At 39.9% G+C, this 17,447-nt stretch overlaps 2 protein-coding genes across 4 annotated transcripts; one reads left to right on the top strand and one right to left on the bottom strand.

Moving 5' to 3' along the window:
• Positions 1-1,314: 1,314 nt before the first annotated feature.
• On the top strand, positions 1,315-7,305 carry LOC125287605 (endonuclease domain-containing 1 protein-like). Its single transcript, XM_048233529.1, has 2 exons — positions 1,315-1,695; positions 6,529-7,305. The coding sequence occupies exons 1-2, from the start codon at positions 1,423-1,425 to the stop codon at positions 7,141-7,143; spliced, it is 888 nt and encodes a 295-aa protein (XP_048089486.1). The 5' UTR covers positions 1,315-1,422; the 3' UTR covers positions 7,144-7,305.
• Positions 7,306-10,952: 3,647 nt separating this feature from the next.
• On the bottom strand, positions 10,953-17,154 carry LOC125287019 (DELTA-sagatoxin-Srs1a-like). 3 transcript variants are annotated; one of them, XM_048232402.1, is made up of 3 exons: positions 17,053-17,154; positions 11,967-12,091; positions 10,953-11,783 (listed from the first exon to the last, which is right to left on the bottom strand). In XM_048232402.1, the coding sequence occupies exons 1-3, from the start codon at positions 17,137-17,139 to the stop codon at positions 11,330-11,332; spliced, it is 666 nt and encodes a 221-aa protein (XP_048088359.1). In that variant the 5' UTR covers positions 17,140-17,154; the 3' UTR covers positions 10,953-11,329. The 3 variants fall into 3 exon arrangements, with proteins under 3 accessions (XP_048088359.1, XP_048088361.1, XP_048088360.1); XM_048232404.1 differs by lacking the exon at positions 17,053-17,154 and adding an exon at positions 16,763-16,846; XM_048232403.1 differs by lacking the exon at positions 17,053-17,154 and adding an exon at positions 15,975-15,998.
• Positions 17,155-17,447: the final 293 nt, after the last annotated feature.

Here is a 17,447-nt window from a genome sequence, read left to right as displayed (position 1 = left end):
TGATATTAAATTGAAATTGAAAAATTTAAATTACTCTGACTCCAGAGATGGAGGTGTTATTTCATTACGGTGTTCCAAGGGATCAATCCTATCTAAAGGGATAGCGCATGATAGCGCATCACTTTCAAATGTTCATACCTGTGTTGATATTCTCAATGGTGGAAAAAGTATTCTCAATGGTGGAAAAAGTAAAGCGGATCCTTTTATTAGTACAGCAGTGTAGAAATACTTATTACAACTAAGCCCTGCATGAACAAAATCCTACTTAAATAAACAAACATTAAAAGTAAGCGGCTAAAATGATGATCGTAAAAGTAAAAGCTTTGGTCTCTGACTGAGATATCATCATAGATGTATATATAAGTATATATACTTTTTTGATCCCGTGAGGGAAATTTGGTCTCTGCATTTAACCCAATCGGTGAATTAGTGAAACACAAACAGCACACAGTGTACACACAGTGAGGTGAAGCACACACTAATCCCGGCGCAGTGAGCTGCCTGCTACAATGGCGGCGCTCGGGGAGCAGTGAGGGGTTAGGTGCCTTGCTCAAGGGCACTTCAGCCGCAGCCCACTTGTCGGGGCTCGAACCGGCGACCCTCCGGTTACAAGTCCAGAGTGCTAACCAGTGGGCCACGGCTGCCCAATGCCCATGTATCATTAGATTACCCCCCTTTTTCCAGTAGCTGTATGTTTGGTGTGTCTGTGTGTGTGTGTGTGTGTGTGTGTGTGTGTGTGTGTGTGTGTGTGTGTGTGTGTGTGTGTGTGTGTGTGTGTGTGTGTGAAAGAGTGTATTTGTGTGTGTGTGTGTTTGTGTGTCTGCTCAAATAACTTCAAAACGACTGGTCTGATTTCCTTCAGATTTTCAGACAAGGTAGATGGTCACCAATTTCTCCGTTTTCATAAAAAATCATCTGGATCTGGATGCGGTGGAATTCTCTTTCACTTTCCTTTTACAACAAGAGAAGGTCTCTTGTTACGTAATACTGAATACTGAAGTACTGAAATGTGTTAGCATCATGTTACTGTACCTGGTTTGAACACTACAGTACATATAGTTTATATATACTACTACAAACTATCTGTTTGTGTGTATGAATATATTTTTCTTTTTGAGAGAGAGAGACAAAGAAAAAAAGGAAAGAAAAAGAGAAAGAGAGAAGAGAGAGAGGAAGACGTGAGAGAAGAGATTAAAGAGAGAGAACAGAGATTACAGGCAATCATGAGTCCTGCTGATGAAGCCACTTTCCGCATCTTGCAAATGCACACAGTCGCACACAGTTCCCCTTTCCCTTTCTAGCCCTCCCTTTCTCTCTCAGGCATATAAACAAACACACTCAAACCACCTCAGAGCTGCTCTACTGGAATGCTTATCTGGTTTTCTTTTCTCTCCATTCTTTTTACCAGCCATATTTTTTGCAATGAAATGCTGGCTTCCTCTGCTGCCGGTTCTCAGCACACTCCTCTGTCTTTCTCAGGGAGACATAGGTGATTTCTCGCCCTGTCTGAATTTTTTCTACCGGTACTGGCCCCCCAGTGGGCTAAGTGGGACGCCCATATGTCAGAACTATACCAACAGGTACTACTTTGCCACTCTGTACAGCCGTGAGCGCCGCTCTCCCTGGTTCTCCGCATACTTGTACACAACCCCAGCGGGAAAAAGACCAAAGGGCGTCTGGAAGTATGAACCACAGGTAAGCCAACTACTATTTTATTTTATGGCAAAACATAATGCTTTCTTGACATGAATTAGTTTAAATATATTGCATATTGATCTTGGTAACATGTAAACCCTGTAGCCTAAGTAGCCCACATCTTATTGGTATTGGATAGTTTTACTTTTAAGTTTCACTTAAGGGTAGACCTTTCTTGAATGACTGAGTATGACTTATCTAGACAAAGGTCATACCTTAACACTGACCTGACAGGAACAATTCGGCAGGTTGAAAATAGGCTGTATGCTATTAGTGCTAGACAATTTAATTTGTTTTAGAGGTGATGTTTCCTCTTTATACTAGGCATAAGGACATGTTCCCTGTTTCACAATAGAGGCCGTTTCTCTGGTGTGCTTAAAAACAGAGGAAGTGAATGGCTGGCCAGTGCAACGCTTGTGGTTTACAACAGCTCTTTATCACTATAGTGTTTATCACTAGTGTTACTAGGTCTAAAGGGCACGCTGCCAAAACAAGGACTAACGACCCCAAACATTCTGAAGTTGGTCATTGTTGGTTGCAGTCTTTATAATTTTCCAAAAACCAACTTCCAGCAACCAACTGCCAAGACAGTATTAACAAGGATGGGCAGAAATACATCAAAATGTATTTCCAAATAAAATACCAAATACCCACCTTAAAAATGTATCAAAATAAGCTACAAAATACAGCAGCCAAAAAATGTATCAAAATAAAATACTGTATTTTTGTATTTTCAAAATACTACAAAATACTTCTTTCTAAAAGCCTTTTTCGTCTATCCCTTCACTTGTACACTACCTGGAAAAACATCTGAAACCTCTGCCAGGGTCGGCGCCAGAGAACAACGGGTGGGGGGGCACCTCACCTCACTTTTATTAGTTATTTTTCCAAAATTGCCATATAATAAAGAGCATCCTTCGAGCCTTTTGGATAACTGAAACAATATCATGGAAGAAATAGTGCAAGAACATAGCGGTCATAGCCTATAGTGTTTAATAGAATAGTTGCATAGGCTACAATACAAGTAAATAGGCTATAACAGACTCACCACTAGCAGGCCTAGGCCACAGCTGAGTGCAAAATCTCATCACTGTCTTTCCATTCATTTTGAAATGTTCTTATAAGATCCTGCTCAAAAGCAAATGGCACATAGGGCCTTCGGATAATATTGCAACATTGAACATAGGCTATGTGATCGCTTGAAATGTTCTTTAAAGTACAGAACCAGTTTTATTGACTGTTAGTCTACTGTTTTAAGTTTGGAGATGCACTGTTTTGCAGCGACATGCAATGCCGACTCCACAACTGTTGCACTTCCCAGCCAGTTGGTGTAATAGATTGCCCACTATGAATCAGTGACAATAACTCAAAGACAAACAATCCAAATAGATGACTTATTTAGAAATTTAAACTAGGTAGCATTTTCACCTTTTAAGTTATTTAACACCATCACTACCACACTTGAGTTTCATCACAGTTGAATAATTTTGTATACACCTGAAACTGGTGTGTGCACAACCTCTATCAATGTAAATACAAAAAATTCAAGTTGTCACATTAATACCATCCAATCAGTTAAGCCAATTGAGTCCCGAAGTGTGACGTAGCGTTTCCATGACGGCAGAATCACTGGATCTAAACAAACTTTCGAAATGGCATAAATAGCATTGAATGTAGACATGTGGCATCATTTCTAGCTAATAAAAATAAATATATCCATTTAAACGTGTTTTACCTGTTAGGCAGCAGCTTAGCCACATAACACGGATTCCCGGGCAGGTGTAATATAAAGAAACAAAATTCCAGTGGATATTTCACGTCTTCTCAAAGACTGGCGGCTGTTAAGAGCGACGTTTTTTGCCAAAAAAATATAGCCAAAACACGTCCGTGAATTTAAGGATTTTAACCGCATGCTGTGAAGTTACATGCAGGTCTCTTTTACGGAGGAAACCCATGCTAAAATAAAACTCTGTAGTCACGAATTTGATTGTGTTGGTATGAATATATGTTGTGTTATGTGATTCCTACAGTGTAAAAAAAATATACTAACGTCTTAGAAACGTTGTAAAATGATTGAAATATATTAAGAAAGCCACCGCTATGGTGATTTGGTATGGTAGATTGATTTGTTTAGATCCAGTGAAATTGCTGCCTTGGCAACACTACGTCATGGCTTCAGGACTCAATTAGAAGCCAATTATTATGACATTATCAATCATTTCTTATTTAAAATGTGCAAAATTGGAAATGTCCTTGTTTGAGGTATCTTGTCAAGTTACCATAGCACTGAAATATTTCACAGGTCAGAGAACATAGACAAATTCAAACTCATCTCAAATATAAACTTGTGAAATCAAGTCTTTGTGCTGTCCTTGTGTGAGCAAAGGAGTGTGTGTAACCTTAGCTAGTCGTGTCTCCTCAGTTAATGCCTTTAAGCACAACTAACTTCTCAAACAGTGTTGCATTCAGACGACGCCTATGGGGCCTGTTAATCATTCCAGCAAAGGAAAATAAACGCTCTACTGGAGCAGAGGGGCTTGACCATGCAAGGGTGCCACAAACAGACAGAGACAGAGATTTTGTGCTTTACAGTATAGATAGTTAGATAGATTTCATCACAGTGTTTCACAGAAAGTATTTTACAGTATTTTGAAAATACAAAAATACACAACACTGAAGTATTTTGATACAAAATACGAAGGCATTTTCATCATCTCAATAAAATACAAATTACAAAATAGTATTTTGTATTTGAAATACGTATTTTAAATACATGTATTAGACATATATGCCCATCCCTGAGTATTAATAATGAATTAATTCATTAATTAATTAATTAATTCATTCATGTACTATCAGTGTGCATTAATTAATTCATTTAACTTATATGAAGTGCTTCTGTTATCATATATTTCATGATATCTGCAAATCGGTTTGGTTCCTCAAACACTAGACCTTTGAATAAGCACAATGCCTTTGGAAAAGGTGGCTACAGTCAATGATTAAGCATGCATATACTGGCTTTAAGATAAGATAAGATAAGATAGGAAATACTTTATTCATCCCGAAGGAAATTTGACTGTCACTACAGCACTGTCCTGTGCATGTAAACAAACACAAAAGTAAAATAAGTTTTTAAAAAAATTAAATGAAATCAATAATAATAATAATAATAATAATAATAATAATAATAATAATAATAATAATAATAAAGTCACTCCGGTGTTTTGGCGGTGATAAGGGGCTTGCACACTGATCCAACCAACCCCAACAAACACCAACAGTTGGGTTAGTGTGTACCACCAGTCTGTGTTAATTGGTGTTTATTGGACGGAGTTGTTTGAGTTTGACATGTCCAAAAGCTAGACTTTTCAATTACTTATTATTTATCTCGGCTTCACTGAAAATGAGGACTACCCTAAATGAACCTTCGAGGACTACCCTAAATGAACCTTCGAGAATAAAAAATGAAATTGCATAGCACAACAACAGGAAGGGAGTAGGTACAACCTCTCCTCTCAATGTGTACCATTAGGCTACAGCTACATCAGAACTCATAAATTACTGATTTGCAAGGCTTCACACACATCACTGCAAAATACAATGAAGAAAACGAAAGACTTTTCCATAGGTTTACTTTGGTTCTTTTTCTCGCATAAAGGAGTAAAGACTTTTTGCTTTCACCTGGTCAGAATCTCTTCACTGTATGCAGGGTGCGCAGTGCAGCAGTGTTTCCCCTCTTGGCAGTCTTCCAGCTGGGATTCGGTCACGTCAATCAGGGTGCCAAAGTGTTTTCGTTCTAATAGATGGTCAATAAAGCTTGACGGCTGGATCAGGATCGGCAATTAGATGATGGTTTATTGTAGATGGTAGAATAGTCTAATAGTTGTGGTTGTTATTAGAAACGGCTACTTGAGCTTCCCGACAGAAGATGCTCCTCGAGTCGCTTCCTCGTTCCGTCTCAGAGTCAGAACCTAAGACAAAGCCTGATATAGGCCTACTTAAACATATAAACGTCAATCATGCCAGCGTGGCAGGTGCCAACCAGTGTACAAAACCGGCTCTGACCAGATGGATATACTAGCCCGAACAGAACAGCATGCTATCTCCCTCGGCCCATGTTATCACTGTTATCACAATGTTCCTAATATGTTACTGGGCTCAGGGCTGTATGACGTTCCTGATGGTACACAGGCCTAAAACAACGTCATGTACACTGGTATGGACCTCTCCCCGTTGTATAGGCTACTACACACACAGAGAAGTAACATATGAACACATCAGAATACCCCAGAATTCTACAGGACACAGTTGACCTTAAAGTACTGCAGTGGACTTGATTGCTGACAGAGGGGCTACATCAGGCATTGAACAGACAGTAATTGAAGTGTTCTGTTTGTGGAGTGTTTGTATTCAACGAACTGGCTACACCAGACTTGATAGTGGCGTATATGTTTGAAAAATTAAACGTTTAAAAAAAAAAAAAAATATATATTTTTTTTTTTTTTTTTTACACTCCACAAACAAAGTGCTTCAGTTGCGGACCTGGTGTAGCCCGGGCCCATTGGTGCTGGCATGTCTGTTAATGTGTTGGAGAGCTCACAGATAATCCTGAGACCATTTTTAATATCTCAGACTAGTTGTACTCTGCAATTCTACTTTCAAGCCTATTTGTGCCCAAATACATTAGCAACAGCGTTCTTAAACCAGTACATGCTTCTAAAGGACAAAAAGACAAAGCAACAACAGTGATATTTAGTATCCAGCGTCAAATATCAAGAATGCAATATCCAGCCACTTCCTTGTTTTAATAATCTGACTGTTCCCTCCTAGCTGGCCAACTCTAACGCCAGCGGCGTGATGCTCCCCTTCCCCATTCCCCCTAAGAAAGTGGACCAGACCGTGGTCAAGAGCCAGGCGGTGCAACAGGACTACATCAACTCCAGCTACACCCGCGGCCATCTCAACCCCAGTCTGCACCACCAGAACCGCAGCGAGCGCCAGTCCACCTTCACCCTGACCAACGTCGTCCCCCAGAAGATGGACTCCAACTACGGCCCGTGGGCTGAGCTGGAGAGGAATGTCAACGTGACGCTGAACAAGTACTGTGCAGGTCCTGCGTATATTGTCACCGGCATCATCCCTTACCGAATGGACCGCTGGCTGAAGGACGAGCACCGCGTGGCCATACCTGAGTACCTGTGGTCGGCCTACTGCTGCCCGACGTACAGCCAGAACCTTCCGGAAAGCCTCAGGAGGACTTTCCCCACGTTTGCCGCCATTGGCCGCAACGACCCCAACAGCACAGAGGAAATGGTTCCTGTTGATAGGACAAAGAAAAAGTTTGTGGGGTACGACGTGAGACCAATGCCCCTGACAGATCTAGAGATCTACCTGAGGGAGAGATATGGGAGAGAAATTGCTGTTTTCAGCAAACAGTGTTTGTGAGTCACAAGATTATCTTGGACATTTCAACTAGAATTGTGTCATTAAAATGGCTCAATGTAAAAATGGTAGACTACTGAAAGTGAGTTTTTTTCCCTGCCTAATCCATATCTGCTTTTCCCTGTACAACAAGATTAAAATTCCTACTGGATGAATTAAACCGTGCAGAGAGGTCAGCGGCAATATACTCACCTGTAATACAATCAGTGGTTAAATTGGGATTTGTTGGCTCTGACCCGGAGGGGCGTGGATTGGTCTGGCAGCTGCAGTATGCTGGTGTGGCATACATTTTTACTTTCTCTCTAAGGTGTTTCATAACAGATAAGATCAAATTAAGAGCTGATTTATTTTCACTTGACAAAAGGAAATACATGTCTTTAAGGTACACTGACATGGATGAACAATAACTCGAACATTTAAACAAATAATGGGCAATGGTTACCCTTTGTTATTGCATTTTGTAGTTACACTGCATGTACATCTACTTCATAACCTCCCATATCATCAGATATGGAGATACCACATCATTAGTTTGCCTTTTCTTACAGGCCAAATGATCAGCTGACCTTCTGGTGGCCACACTTTCTGACAAACCTGGTAGGCTTCCAAGATCTGAGAGGAGGGCCAATCAGTTATACTACCATAAATTCGCCTTATTCACCCGGCGGCCATTACGAGTCTGAGGGGTACACTTGCCATTACACTTCAGTCCAGCAGATGGTGGTGGTAATGCACTCCGTTTGCAAACTGCTAAAAAACAATTCACTGAAGAAGAAGAACAGGCCAGTGAACCCTTCTTCTTTAATCAGTGAGCTTTTTTTGGCAGTTTGCAAATGGAGTGCATTACCACCACCATCTGCTGGACTGAGGTGTAATGGCAAGTGTACCTCATAATGGCCGCCAGGTGAATAAGGCGAATAGCCTCTGCAATGCACTGCAATTCATAGGTTAAAATAAGTTTGAAATTCATCCAGCCAAGAATGAGAAATGTGATTCAGAGAAATGTGATCGCATAGACTATAGCTAAATAATTTAGAATTAGCGGCATTGTTCATTTTACTTGCCAGTTGGCACACGAGAAGCAGGCTATCCCCCCATGTTTAAGGTTAATTTGTCGTGCCTAGTGAAAATGTAAGTCCAAATCCAATGATATTAGCCTATTGATGTTGATCGACCAAAATACTGTGAATCACAAAATACTGTGAATCACAAAATACTGTGAGTCACAAAATACTGTGCACCTTAATTTTTGCCCTTACCTCACCATTTCCCAGTAGATGTCTGCTTGCACTACCGTATCTTTCTGATGACTTATCTGCCGGGGCTCCACCCCCAGACAGCCCCGGCCCAATTTAACCTCTGAATACAATCATAAGAAAACTTATGAGTTATGACAAGTACTTATGACTAGGTGTCATACTGATACAACACCTACTCTTGCAGGGTTTTTGTGTGTGTGTGTGTGTGTGTGTGTGTGATAATGCTTCTTGAAAAATATCAATTCCCACTTATCATGTGTGTATACGTACACTCACAATATTTAGTCACATAGGACTTGACTGATTGAATTTTTCTCTGCCACTATGAACATTGTTGACAGTGTAGGTCCCGCCCCTTCCTTGATTTTGATTGACTAGCAAGAGAAAAGTGGCATTGACCCCAATTGACCCCTGTTCTAAAAGTTGAACAGATTTCTAAATGCCAGCACCGAGGGTTTTTTTCCCGTCGAGGGTGCTGAGCGTTGTGAACGCTGAACTTCATTGGATTTGTATAGAAAATAGCCAACGCAAAAAAAAACATGTTTTGTGGACCCACAGCTTCAGTTCTCTCTCTCAGTTCAACTCTCTATTACAATACAACTACAGTCAAACTATCACAACGACAGCGCTAAATCCTGCTTTTTCCTCATCAACCAATCAGGAACTGAGAAATTAAACTCCTTCCGTTTCAATAAAACTCTCTCACACACACATTACTATACTCTCTCACACACACAACTATGTGCTCTCACACACATTAGTACTCTCTCTTACACACAGATGTAAAAGGAATAGACTACTCGCTTTTGTTTCAATCAAACTCTTTCACACACACTACTATACTCTCTCACACACTACATAACTATGTGCGCTTAAACTGACACACATTAGTACTCTCTCTCACACTTACATGTAAAAGGAGTATAGTGGTGTATATGTGAGACTATGATAGTCTGTGTAAGACCAAGTATTTCCCAAGCGGCCCCTCATAATATAAATATTCACAGAAATAACATTAACAGTTACAAAAGTATATGACGTGATGTGATGTGACGTTTTGAATGACAAAATGACTTTAAAGGCTTTGACATTTAATAAACAATACTTTGTGTGGGTGCAAGTATCTACCCGCCTTCCTGTAACTCTTCACTGCCCTATCTAAATAGTGAACCCCCCCCCCAAAAAAAATAAAAAATACACATTGAAGATTACATAATAAGTAGTTCTTAAAAATGCACTACAAAATGTTTCAAATTGTTACACACTGTTGCTTAATAGTTTTGCAACTATTGGAAATGCAACTATCCATGTGGTTCACTTTTTCTTTCATGGTTCATGGAGTTTCTTTGTTTTCATCACTAAATGCAGTTGTTGTGTTGCATTTCACAGAGCAATCACAATTTACTAAATATAAACACATCACAGGACTTCCGTTTTCCGTTTCCTGAAACACAGTGGAGCGATATTAAAAAAAAAAAACCCTGTGTGAAGAAAAAGAAAGAAAAGAAAAAAAAACTATGCTGATTGTGCCAGTGCCACTATTCAAACGTGTGTGTGTGTGTGTGTTGATAAACTTAAGATAATGTTTTGTGCTTTTCAGCTTTGGTTCAATGGCAGTTTAAACAACTGCATACTCATGTTTCCAAATCCACTAAAATGCCATACACTATACTTCCCACACACTTATTTTGTAAATGTATTTTCTTTTTTTATGTCAAATTATAGGCTTACGAGCTATTTAATTTCACACTTTGTTTCAACAGCAAAAACAGTTCTTAGCAGTTTGTGTCACTTGCTTTAAGTCAATACAACTGTGTGGGTGTGTGGTTGTGGGTGAGAGTGTTTGTGTGTGTGTGTGTGTGTGTGGGGGGGTATGTGTGTGCATGTGTGTATAGGTGTAAACAAAAACCAGATGATGTCATTAATGCCTTTGCCCACATTGTTGTTTGTTGTCACAAAGAACATCAGCAGTCTTAAGAAGTCTCCTTGACAACATAGCTCGAATGTTAGTCCTCACGTTGTTTTGGATAAAAGCATCAGCTAAATGAGTACGTGTATAAATGTAATGTAAATATAAGATTGCTCATGGGGCTAGGTGGTCAGTTTGGTACATTTCACATTCATTTTTGTAAGAAGCCTAAACAAGTATTCTTATAGGCAAAATGATTTCTAAGCAGACTTATGAACCCCCAAAAGTTACTATTGCTGTTTGTGACGAGTATTAGCTTGATTAACAGACCATAATTAGTCAGGTCAGATGACCTGAGGGGAGCACCCTTCTCAACCTGTGTCAGCCTGCAGAATTGCAGCGCTGATATCCAGTTACTGCACATGCTAATTTCATGTTTTGAATTTTTTTATTTTAATACTTAAATTACAGACGTACAGACAAGTGCCTAGCCTCGTTGGAAAGGCCCACTTATGCTCTGTCACGCGATAAAAGTGTCATCTCGCTGCAAAGAATAGTTCCGGAGCGATTTAACAGAGAAGGAGGGGTGTGATTTTTGACACACTGTGCGTCAGTCTGGCGGAAGAACACACTCTGCATCATAGTAACATTTTAAAATGTAATTTTATCATTTGTAAAAGTTGTACATTTTTATTTGATTTATTTATGTAAGACATTCAACAGATGTGTTCACTAGATAATACAAATTGAAATGACACAAACTAGGAGATTGAACCTTTACCTTTGCAGTATAGACTCTATGGGTCCCTTACAGTTATTTGGCTAGATAAATCATGAATTTACCAGTATGTGTGTGTGTTGTTATGTGTGCTTCAGTGGAATCAAATTCTTATTGTTGGGGCAGTGGAGAGTCCATACTAAGTTTTAGTAAGCAAAACTAGGGAATGGTTGGTAGGGAAATGTTGCTAGGGACTAGTTGCTAGTTGCTCCTTCTCCTTGTTCATCTACACTCTACCGCCCTCTAGTGGGCTGACTGCTGCATGCCGGGCGAAAACAGCTTATCCCACAGCTCCACCTTCATGATGGCCCGGCCCATGGGGCACATGGTGGCCTTGACGTCCATGCTAGAGCCCTCGAAGGTCAGCCCAGAGCCGTCAGCCTCCATGCGGACGAAGCCCTTGGGCTCCTTGTCGTAATACATCCCCTTGTACAGGGCTTCATCGCACTCCTTGCCAACGGGGTAGATGCCGATGGCATACCAGTTCTTGTAGACGTTGTAGTCCCAGGGCACGGAGAACATGATGGCTAGGGTCTCAGTGGCGCCCTTGCGGGTGCGCTCGAAGAGGTCGTAGGTCATGACCCCTACGCTGCCCGTGGCCTTGGCGCTGGTCTTGCTGAAGGTGCACACCTCGGTCTTCAGTGGGCGCACTGTGGGCTGAGGCGGGTTATAGGTTTCGCCACTCTCAAGGAACACTCTAAGGAAGAAGAGAGAGTTATGTACAGACACACACACACACACACACACACACGCGTGCCCACGCATATTTTAATAGTAAAATACATATCATGCCAAGAATGAGATTAAATATTCTTCTCAAAGTGATTCTTGTTGTTCCGTCACTGCTGTTTGTTTAACATCTGATTTATTGGGCTCTTACTTGGGGTTGAGCAGGCAGTAGTTGTTTGTGAGGTTGGTGATCTCGACAGTGACATTCCTGCGAGTAGTGATGGTCGCAGCCACGGCTTCAGCTGTCTCTGGCATGATGGCTTTTTCTGGAAGGTTCTACAGTATTTGTAAACACAGAGAGAGATGATGCTTGTCATTTTTGCACACTTGTCCATACATTATTCACAAAGGATGATAAGTGTTATTTTTGCAAAACCAGTCTAAACACAGAGAGACAAAGAGGGCATTTATCCACCCTTTAGTATATAGAGAGAAGGACAGTGCAAGAAAAAGAATAAAATAAGCTTTTATAACCACACAGATGAGACTATCTTGTGTCTTTTATGTGTTTTTTCCCATTATTCTAATTATGTACAGTAATTTATAAACACTGTTTAACCATTGCCCTTTCATTTACTATTATTTGGTAAAGGTGAATAGATTGTAGAATAGCCAAAAAAGTTGTAGCATTGTTATAAAACCTTTCAAATCTCTAAACAATCACAAGTAGGGCAGTTCATCACAGTTCATCCATTGCAACTGGATTGATGAAAGGTCACTTACACCTGTAGGCTACATTGTATTTGGGAAAAGCAGAAGGTAGCAGCATAATGTATTTATTTATTTATTTATTTATTTATTAAAACAAAACAATCCCTGTCAGTGCCATGCAGTTTAAAACAGCTATCAAGAAGAGAGGTCATGTCATGGTTTTTTGTGAATGTTTCTTCTTCTACATATGCATACGTTTAGTCATCTAGTTCATATGATATTCAGCTTTAGTGTCAATTCACAAATTAAATACCAGTAGTCTAAAACAAAATGCAGTTTTACCCAGTGAAATGCGTTGCTAGACTGTTCATACACATTTTAACGGGCCAAGTTGAAGAGCTACCGTCCATTATTTTTCGTGCAAATAATAGGCTGATTCATGTTCCCTTGCATTTTGTTTGATTGAGTTCACCCAGCCTAGTCCATAGGCACCCGATAGAAATATAGTTTAATTTTGCAATTGAGATATCCACGCACTGGCGCACCGGCTTCAAGAAGAAATGGGGGTAACACTCCATAATAAGGTGCCATAATAAATAGCAAACTAGTAATTACCTAACCCTTTGTTAATATTTGTTAATTGTTACTAAAATATCTATTGGCACAAGTTAATAGTTTTTTTTATCATTAATTAAATATTAGTTGTTTGCATAAAATCTGTATGTTAATGTTTTAACAAATCTATTAACTAATATTGTATTAATATATGTTAATAGTTAACTAAATATATTTTTTGGCACTAATTAACAGTTCTTTCTTACATCATTTAAATGTTAAATGTTTATTTACAAACTATATGCTAATATAAAAGTTAATGACATATTATTATTTATCTAGCTTTTCTGATTAGCTTTGTGGATAATTTATGGAATGTATGGTTTATGGCTTTATGGTCTTGTGGGGTGTTTAAGGCACCCTACTGCCAGTGGTTGGTTGTGTGAGAGTTTGCGCTCCTCTTCTTCCACTTCATCCTTATTGGATACCTCTGTGATTGGCTGTCCTGTAATTGGTGACTCTGTGTAGTGTTTGAAAGTAGTGTACTCTTTGCCTTTGGAAGTACTATTTGGTTGCTGCTTGAATTTGGTGAAATTCAGGTGAGGGGGGTGTAACAGAGTTAGAAATGTAGTTTAGTGTTTGTATGTGCATTGTATGTAATTAAGCAGCTTTATTGAGATTGGTGTTTTGGAGCCCCCTTTGGAGAAACACTATACTGCAGCTCTGCTGCATTTTGTCCTTGTATTGTTGCCATAGCCGATCAGAAGCGGTATGCTTTGCATTGCTAATTGCAAATCTATTGTAAGGGTCCTATGGAGAGCGGTTCATATTGGGATAGGCAGAAGCACAGTTTAATAACAATTAGTTAAAAAATAATAAGTCATTTCTATTAACATATAGTTTGCAAATACACATTTAACATTTAAATGATGTAAGAAAGAACTGTTAATTAGTGCCAAAAAAAGACATTTAGTTAACTATTAACACATATTAATACAATATTAGTTAGATTTGCTAAAACATTAACATACAGATTTTATGCAAACAACTAATATTTAATTAATAATGAAAAAACTATTAACTTGTGCCAAATAGATATGTTAGTAACAATTAAGAAATATTAACAAAGGGTTAGGTAATTACTAGTTTGCTATTTATTATGGCACCTTATTATGGAGTGTTACCGAAATGGGAATTACATTTCATGTGAAAATCGTCCTATCCTTATTAGACGTTCTCTGCGGTAAACTACAGTCCTTGTAGGAAGCGTCCATTGTTTTTCCAACCCACTTTAGATTAACTTCCAACAAAATTACGTCTCACTGCAACGATGCGTCATCTGGTGGAAAAACGACTACGTATCGCCAATACTGGAAATGCAGCCATGTTGATGATGATGAATATTTGGTTTTCCTTTAATCCTACTGAATTTGTAATTATGTATCGCCCGTTCTAATTGCTGATACCGAAAGTATGTGCGTGCCTGTGTGCAGGGACGGATCATGGCTTGTGCCAAGTGTGCACGTGCACAGGGGCCCTGAGCCAATGGGGGCCCTCGAGTTAAAAAAAAAAATTGCCATGAATTTAGGCTAGATTATGCCCGGTGCTTCTGTTAATTTGCGGCACAACTGATGGTGTTATGGAACCGCGGACCAAAAGAAAAATAAACTAATTGTTTTCCTGATCAATAAATACTTCTTAATTCATAAAATATAGAGGCATAACATTAGGTGGAAGTGGTAGGCTATAAGTGAAACTGACAAACTGAACCACTCGTGGGTAGGTGAATGAAGTGGATTCCTGCAATGTTCGAAAACTGCATAGCGATTGGATAGCCTAATAAATCGCGACTTGTTGTAGGCTAACAGTAGCTTATATCGTAGCAAATACCCTATAGCGATGCCGATGACAGATAAGCCTACATTTATTTCACTCGTCTCGCTGGAGTGAGCGCATAATGTGGGCTGTTGCGCAAAGAAATCAATTAGGGAGATGATCTGCATCTCCATTACCAAACGCTATAGTTTACTAACATCTCCACTGTTAACGTGAAATATGTCTCCATGCAAGGTAAGCCTAGTGTCAATCAGCAGTGAAGTAAAAACCTTATCATGCAGGTAGCCAATGTTCACGTCACCTGAGTCAGACAAAAAACAGGCCCTGCTTGCTCTGTTAAAGTTTGTATGCCCCTTCCAAACTGCGTTAAACGGGTGTATTTAACAGCCAGAATTTCGAAATTTTCCCGGGGGAGACACCCCCGAACCCCCTGTAATATGATCAACACCACCTCTCACAAAATACTATCAACGTCCCTGCTACCGGTCCGTCAGAAATATGACAACTGTTGTCCGGTCCATTTAATGAAAAAGGTTGGGAACCCCTGCTGTAGACTGTTTGGACTGCAAAGGGAGATTACAGCCTATTAATAAAAACAGCTGCTGGAATCCATTTCTGTGTGGGTCTGAGTTATAATATAGGACATAATGTACTACATTTTAATTGTGTGAAATTGTGTACCATCCTGCGCAGCGACAGCAAACAGGGACACGCTGGCTGCACGCGCACGTCACGTGCACGCGCATGCACAAATGCGCACGTCGCGGTCAGGGGGAGGGGGGGCCTTTTTTGATATTGTATCTGTTTAATCTGTCTCTGCCTGTGTGTGTGTGTATATGTGTGCACCGCCATCTACAGGCCAATGAGTGTACAGTCACTAAATGTACACAAAACATTTTTTAGACCCCCCATGGATGAAATTCTACGAAACTTGGTATACCCCCAGACAATTCCAGGTTAATCATACACATAAAATTTGGTGCAGTTCTGAAAATCTTAACTGAAGAGAGGGGCGATTAAAGCAGAATGATATTGCATTTTCATTTTTTACCGGGGGTGCAAATCACAAATGAGTGATTATGGGCCAGGTTGATGTGGGCCCTTGAGTCCAACCTACCATAACAATTTCTTCATCCTCGGTGCCACGGTTCAGGTAGTTATTTAGGAAAAACTGCATTTTTTGGGTTTCGGGGGGCCTAGCACGGAGGGGGAGTGGCCCCCGGGGACCAAACAAAATTTTTCCGTAAAAGTCTAGTGGGGCTACATACCCACCAAATTTCATGTGCCCCGGTGTTTCGGTGTCCCAGGTATCGTTGACCAAAAATTCAGGAAGTAGATGACGGGAAAAAAAAAAAAAAAAAAAACTTTGATAATCACTCTATGATCATAATTAAAATATATTATTACTATTATTATTATAATTATTATGGAGTGCACCAGAATGTGCAGATATGTACAATAAGAATGAAGTGTTTCCTGGTTCTCTTGTTTGCGCCTGGTGTTCTATATGTTTATTCTTCAAATCTATTTGCCTCCAAATGAGAACAGGATCAAATGAATCAACACAGCGCTGAGATAGGTTATCTCCAGAGATTAGAGGTGTAAAAGCCTCAGAAAGTAAATGTCCAGCCACATATTTGCTCCAACCATTCGCTAAACCAACCACTTTTACATCTCTGCCAGATATAGATAAACTGAAAATATGGAGTGTTAACCCAACAACCATAATCTGACTTGAGACACATATTTTACAGAGTACTGTTAGATGGCCTTTCTGAATTAGCATTTCAAATTAAGAAAATGGCCTGCACCCTTATAGGCTGAAAAATATCAATCTTTTAAGAATTCTGTATCATACATTTGGATTCTGTACACCTAGACAGCTGTACTTAAATGAAGGCTTACCTGCAGATGATGTCGAACACAGCTGTACTGGTCTATGCAAGCAAAGGTCTGGTTTACAAACTCTCTAAAACTACAGAGAATGGAGAAACACTTCCTTAAAAAAAACAGTTCCACTCCACCCTCCTGTGAGAATCAGGTGGGAGGAATCACGCACACACACACACAAGTACTGGACATATCACACACACATAAACTCACAAACACACATACACATACTGGACATACCACACACATAAACACACACACACACACACACACAAATACACCCACAAACTCATCCAAGGACATACCTGTGTCAACAGTTGACTAACAGGTATGAGGTGTGTGTCTTTTGGCTGTTGACTCACTGCAAGACTTTCTATGCAGCACTGTATCATCTGTGCCCCACCTTGTCTCACCTATTGTGACTGGAGCACTGAAGGGAAACGACAGAGAAAGAAGTCAGACCTGTTGGACATTAACATTAACGTTCAGTTCCCTCCCCAACATAAACTAAGCGGAGAGGGGGTCATCCCTATATGTTCCCAAGGCCCTACACATGTATGTCCTCTGATTTACAGGGCAGATAATGGGAACATGAAAAAGGACCCTATGTTCCCCAGTTAGAGGGCCCGTATGTTTCACATAGCACATAATGGGAACCAAGAGAAGTCCAGCTATAATCCTATGCATAAAAATATGATTG

This window comes from Alosa alosa, chromosome 22, assembly GCF_017589495.1.
Source record: "Alosa alosa isolate M-15738 ecotype Scorff River chromosome 22, AALO_Geno_1.1, whole genome shotgun sequence".
Classification (NCBI taxonomy): Eukaryota; Metazoa; Chordata; class Actinopteri; order Clupeiformes; family Clupeidae; genus Alosa; species Alosa alosa.
The sequence above is the reverse complement of the archived record's forward strand: the minus strand, read 5'-3'. Positions and strand labels throughout refer to the sequence as shown.

What these genes read in the sequence shown, in the direction of transcription:
- LOC125287019 (XM_048232402.1), bottom strand. Translation starts at nt 17,139, where the DNA reads ATGATACAGTGCTGCATAGAAAGTCTTGCAGTGAGTCAACAGCCAAAA. An exon ending in TTAGTCAACTGTTGACACAG is followed by an intron (nt 12,092 to 17,052) that starts GTATGTCCTTGG and finishes CAAATACTGTAG; the next exon opens with AACCTTCCAGAAAAAGCCAT. An exon ending in TACTGCCTGCTCAACCCCAA is followed by an intron (nt 11,784 to 11,966) that starts GTAAGAGCCCAA and finishes CTTCTTCCTTAG; the next exon opens with AGTGTTCCTTGAGAGTGGCG.
- LOC125287605 (XM_048233529.1), top strand. Translation starts at nt 1,423, where the DNA reads ATGAAATGCTGGCTTCCTCTGCTGCCGGTTCTCAGCACACTCCTCTGT. An exon ending in TCTGGAAGTATGAACCACAG is followed by an intron (nt 1,696 to 6,528) that starts GTAAGCCAACTA and finishes GTTCCCTCCTAG; the next exon opens with CTGGCCAACTCTAACGCCAG.